Raw genomic sequence first — 6,096 nt, 5'->3', positions numbered from 1 at the left:
TTTGCCGCTGAGCTAAATCCCCAGCCCCTGCAGTTTCACTTTTATTTTAATTTTTTAATCTTTTTGTCTTTTTGAGACAGGGTTTTACTATGCAGTTCAGGCTGGCTTTAAACTCACTTTGTCGCCCAGGCTGGCTTTGAACTCAGTGATCCTCCTGCCTCAGCCTCCTGAGTGCTGGGATTACAGGCTTATCTACCATGCCTAGCCTGCAATTTCACTTTAAACAAATACAATTTTTTTTTCTCCTTTGGATTTGAAGGTAGTAACATTCAGGCAACATAGTGGGTTTTCTTTTTTTAAGACCAGGGATGGAGCCCAGGGCACTTTGCTACATCCCCAGCCCTCCCACCCTTTTTTGTATTTTTTATTTTGAGACTAAGTTGTCCAGGCTGGGCTTGAATGTAATAGTCTTGCTTCTTCAGGGTCCCAGAGTGCAGGGATTACAGGAGTGTGCCACGGTGCCCATCCATTCTGAATGTTTGATGCCTTCTAAGATACAATGTATTTCAAGATAAAATTAATGAATTCTTTTCTCTCTCTCTCTTTCTTTCTTTCTTTCTTTCTTTCTTTCTTTCTTTCTTTCTTTCTTTCTCCTACTATTATTATTGTTGTTATTATTATTGGTTATTGAGACAGAGTCTCATTGTCTAGTCCATTGTTGCCCAGGCTGGCCTTGAGCTTGTGATTCTCCTGCCTTAGCCTTCTGAGGGCTGGGTGTATAGGCATGCACCGCCACCTATCATTATATTTTTAATACCACTCAAGAGTTGGTAGGTAAGCAGAAGATGAAAGAAGCTGCAGTAATAAAAACATATTCAATATCAACTAAAATGTTAGTGTATTATAAAATGAGACTAATTTGACATGATAGTTATAACTTACTTTGAGGAAGTCAGGTATTTTCTCAAGTTTTCAAGTTGTATGAAGCTTATTAAAGAGGAAATTCATTCTAAGAAGTAAAATTCCTTCATATTTTTGATTTCTCTATTAAAGATTAAATTATAGTGAGCAGTAAGGTAAACCTATTTGACCTTGCTCTTAGAAATATTAGGGAAGTCACTATACCTTTCTTTGTAGTTCTTCCTAAATCAAAATAAAAATATAAGAGAAAAAACAGAGTATACTCACCGGCTTTGAGACTTAGGTACTGAATTTTAAGATTATGTTGCTTTTTTTTTGAGACATTGTTTCACTGTGTAATCCAGGCTAGCCTTCAACTCATTATGTAGCCCAAGATGGCCTCACACTCATGGCAGTTCTCCTGCCTCAGCCTCCCATGCCCGGCTATGGTACTTTGATATTCACACAGGTTTTTCAAACTCTTCAGACCATATTCATTAATAATTATTCCTCTTAGTACTAAAGATTCTTGGTGCTGAAAATTTGGGGATTTTGATAGGGAAAAAAGGGTACTTTCTTTTTCTGACTTGTCTGTTGAGACTGTTGTCAAAACCAATAAACTTAACTAAAAATTTTTATTATGAAAAATTTCAAACATACAGAAAAGTAAAGAATGGAAGCACAGTGAGTGCTTATATACCCACTACAGGGATTTACTAATTGTTAAATGTTTTGGTATACTTACTTTGTGTAAGTATTTTTGGCTAAATCATTTTAAAGGTTTAGCTCAAGACTAAAATGTGAATTTAAAATGTGAGGATATTTCACCCTTAAAAACTTCAGTGTCCATCTTGAAAAGCTATAGTTTAAATTTCTTTCTTTCTTTCTTTCGTTGTTTTTTTTTTTTTAATTTTTTTGAGACAGAGTCTCACTATGTAGTTCAGGCTGCCCTTGAACTCACTATGTAGCCCAGGCTGCCCTCCAACTTGGGGTGGTTATCCTGCCTCAGTCTCCCAAGTGCTAGGATTACAGGCATGCACCACTATGCTTGACTCTTGTCTTTACTAATAATTTAGATAATTTATTTCTTTGACAATTTACTAGTTGAAATTTGTTAACGTTTTGACATGCTTCTTTCTTTAAAAACTTACAACAGTGGACCTCTTTCAAGTATAACAAAGAACATTAATACTTGCTTAATTGAAGCTTGTTTTTATAAATGGCCTATGAAATGCACCTCTCCCAACCTACACCCTGTCACGATCTACCTTTTATGTAAAATGCCAGTTCTCTGAGAATTAACAGGAGCAACACAGCAGGTACTTTTATATTTAAAAAGTATCAGAATGATTGGGAAGTAAGCTTTGCATACCCATCCATTATTGATTTTTCCTGGCTATCTTAACCTATGCTGTTCTTTGTGGACCTTGCTCTTGATGAGGACCCTGGACCCGATGGTTCTGAAGAGTCCAAGCAGTGTTAAGACTCGTGTATTGGATGCACAGCAGCCAGAGGGATTTTAATACAACCAAAATTCAGCTACTGTTTCCTTACTTAACTCATTACCAACAAAGTTCCAGTTCCATATTGTGACATTCTGCCCCATCTGTTTTCCTAGTTTCAACCTTTAAAACTCCTTACTTTACCCTTTACTTAAAAGAAATACCTTTTTAGATCTTCAAGTATATTACACAGTTCTTACTTGTACACCTTGGCAGTTTTTGCTGCTTAACGTGTCCTCGGATCTAATGGTAGCTTCAGCTCGCTAAGTCCCATGGCTTATAATAACAATTTAGGCCTCTCCTTACTAAGTGGAACCCAGGGAAAAGAGAGAAATTGATGTGGAGAAATAAGAGTTACATGATATAGATAGTAGCTAACATTTATTGTTTACTTGCATTGGGCATTATAGCAAAAATTTGGTAAATGCTATCTCTAATCCATAAATAAACTGAGGGTAGGTATTGTTAGCCCATTTTACAGATGAGGTAACAGGTTTAGAGAGATGAAATAATTTGCCCGAAGGACTGTACCTGATGAAGCAAGGTCCTGGAAGAGGTGGGAGGAGATGGTTCAGGGTCATTTGGAAGAGTTAGCCTCAAACAAGAAGAGGGACAGCTCATCATCTAGGGCTGGATGGTAGAAGGTAAAGACAGATGCGGATATAAATACAGTTCCCTTGGTAGGGTTGAAGATAATTGAGGGAAACTGTCAGATGGTCTAGCAAATGCCTGGGTCCAGGAAGTTAGGCAAGACTATTTGCTGACACTGAGCAGGTTTGTAATTGAGTAGGGAAAGCCTGAGGAGAATGGTGATGTTTCACAATAGTGCTGGAAGAGACTGGAAGGAAAACCACTGAAGGCTGACTGAAAGGGTTCAGGAGTAATTTGTACGAGTACAACCTCCATACAGTTGTGATTGTTTTTTAACTCAGTGGTATTTAGTCACCTCAGTAAAGGACTCAAAAGTTAATATTAGTATTCATTGAAGATTCTGGGTTTTGGGTTTTTTGTTTTGTTTTGTTTTGGTTTTTTGAGAGAGGGTCTTGCTGTGTATTCTAGGCTGAGCTTGAACTCACTACATAGTCTGAGCTGGCCTCGAACTTGCAGTGATCCTCCTGCCTCAGCCTCCTGAGTGCTGGGATTACAGGTGTGTAACATCACACCAGGCAAGTTCTGTTTTTGCAGGGCAGGTACAGTAGAGAGTAGAGGACTGTAAGGGACTTGAGGATATAGTAGGGACAGTAATAGGTTGCGGTGGCCAGGGCTGAGTAGGGAAGGAAGAGAGGCCAGAGAAGGACTAAAGGGCTTAGGAAAACATGAACGGACTGCAGATTTGGAGGGCTTTACAGTTGTCATTTAAATAGCGATTGTCATGCAGCAGTCATTAGGCCTTGTTTAAGAATGTTTTTAGTTTATCAAGTGAAGTTGGAAATCGGTTTACAATGTCTGAGTCATCTGCTTCAGGTCTCTAACCAGGACATGGACTGGTTCTTCTCACAGCATCACAGAAGGTTTATACAGAAAATAGATTGTTTTACTTTAAGAATCTTAGTATGGCTGACCCACTGTTGATTTTATGCTTTATCATAATGTGATACCTACTGTATTCACCTTTTCACAATATGTTTTCTTTTGTGTGTTTGGCTTTTTGTTTTGTTTAATACCAGCCCTCCTCTGATGCACAGGATAAGCAGCTGGTCACTTGGAGCCTGAAAGTCACACCTGTTGATTACCTCCTGGGAGTGGCGGATTTAACTGGAGAATTGATGCGGATGTGTATTAACAGCGTGGGGAATGGGGACATTGACACACCCTTTGAAGTCAGCCAGTTTTTGCGTCAGGTTTATGATGGGTTCTCATTCATTGGCAACACAGGGCCTTACGAGGTTTCTAAGAAGCTGTACACCTTGAAACAGAGCCTGGCCAAAGTGGAGAATGCTTGTTATGCCCTGAAAGTCCGGGGTTCAGAAATTCCAAAACACATGCTGGCAGATGTGTTTTCAGTTAAAACAGAAATGATTGAGCAGGAAGAGGGCATTTCTTAGAATAGTATCACTCAGCTATTCTCTTAAAAATTCCTGAGAGAGACCAGTTTGTGAGACTTACTTAGTGTTTTATTTGGGTTTATTGTGGCTTTTACATAGAAATGTTTTCAGCTGTACTTGTTTTAAATTGTAAACAAGCTGTACATAGAATGTTCCAAATTAATAATTTCTTATTCATGAAAACTTGCCTACAACTGTTTGGATATATGCTTATTTGAGTTTTTGCTGGCTGACCTTCGTCATGTATTGCATTGTGTGACCATGCTTCTGATTGCACATTCTGCCATACATCTTTTAATTTACTTTGTGTGAGTTTTAGAGTGATCATTTTTAGTGGGAGCCATCGAAGTGGGTGATTTTGTTATATATAGAAAAGATTTCTTAAACTTCTGGGCTTGAACTTCCTGTTTAAATTTCTTAGTTATTGCACTAAGCCTCCAAAATAGGTTTACTCCATGGAGCATTTAAAATTAGTATTTTAATGTATAAGTTTTAAAATATAGTAAGAAGTCATATAAAGTTGTGGCAAATTTTGGGCTATTTTGAATTTATATGAAACAGCCTTCCAGAAAAATTGACATATATTAGTTTCAGCACTTATTTTTTGTCCTCTATCACAGAAGATCTGATGGGGAATTAGAGCTGTTAATATTTTTGCGTGGTAAAATTGAATTGAATTGTATATTTGTACATATAACTGAAAAGCTTTTAGTGGTGGTAATTTTTTTGGTAAATCTTTTTGGTCATAATATTAGGCATGTTTGGAGGCTTTCCTATTCTAGCATCTATTAGACATTACCTTTAAATAATTAAGAAATTTTGAAATACTAAGCTAATCAAACCCTTATAATTATCCCATAGTGTTAATTGATAAAGTTGCCAAAGAAAATGTATTATGTACAATTCAGCAATAAGACAATGGTAGTCTTTAGTAACCCTTGGAATTGGGATTTGCCTACTGATGTTAGTTGTGGATTATCACCTGTGTTATGAAACAATTTTAATGTCATGTGACTAGCTGACAGCCAGACATTTCTATTTGGTTTTATGAGTCCTGAGAATTCAGATACTGAATTTTATTTTTGGAAAGATTATCTCTCTTTGTAAGGGCTGATTCTTTGAAAATGTTCGTTTTCAAGAAATATCACCTAAAGGACAATAAAACATAGACACGCCTGATTGGTTGGTTGGTTGGTTTTATTGGTGATGGTGGGTTTTTTTAGTTTGCCTATAACTCTACTGCTGAACTGTAATCGGTCCCATTACATATATTTTGTTTCTTCTACCACTTGAAGTTAAATTTTATAATGTTAAAAAAGTAATAATGGGTTGATGCTTTACAGATGTTTAAAGCAACTCTTTTGAATAAAATATTAAAATACAGGTGTTAAGCTTATTGTTTTCATCATATTGAGAAAAAATAAAATGTTATAGAAATTCTTTGATTGAAATAGGAAACCTAATATAGACTACCTTTATATGGAGATTTGTTTCTTAAGTAAATCCGAAGGGTAGGTTTTTTAGAGATGTTGAAGACTCAGAATCCTTCCTTTCTGATCTTTGTTATTGTTACACTCTCCTCAGAGTGACTGCCCTTGTGATTTTAGGTTACTGGCTGAATAACGGCACTGGGACAAAGAATTTACAAATTCCAGCACAAAAAACAGAAACATGAAAAGACAAGGCAATAAAATGCTTCCCAAAGCTCC

General features: G+C 36.8%; 1 protein-coding gene across 2 annotated transcripts in view; it reads left to right on the top strand.

Moving 5' to 3' along the window:
* Tsnax (translin-associated factor X) overlaps positions 1-5,770 on the top strand; it is a 30,531-nt gene extending 24,761 nt beyond the window's left edge. The window contains exon 6 of one of the 2 annotated variants that reach the window (XM_013504735.1): positions 4,028-5,770. In XM_013504735.1, the coding sequence (XP_013360189.1) occupies positions 4,028-4,387 (360 nt within the window). In that variant the 3' untranslated portion in view covers positions 4,388-5,770. Of the gene's footprint in view, positions 1-4,009 lie in introns of both variants that reach the window. The other variant, XM_005404969.2, reaches the window with a different exon arrangement.
* The last annotated feature ends 326 nt before the right edge of the window (positions 5,771-6,096 follow it).

Source organism: Chinchilla lanigera, unplaced genomic scaffold (assembly GCF_000276665.1).
Source record: "Chinchilla lanigera isolate Chin_1 unplaced genomic scaffold, ChiLan1.0 scaffold00091, whole genome shotgun sequence".
NCBI classification, from domain to species: Eukaryota; Metazoa; Chordata; class Mammalia; order Rodentia; family Chinchillidae; genus Chinchilla; species Chinchilla lanigera.
Note: the sequence above shows the minus strand (reverse complement) of the source record. Positions and strands in the feature narration are given on the sequence as shown.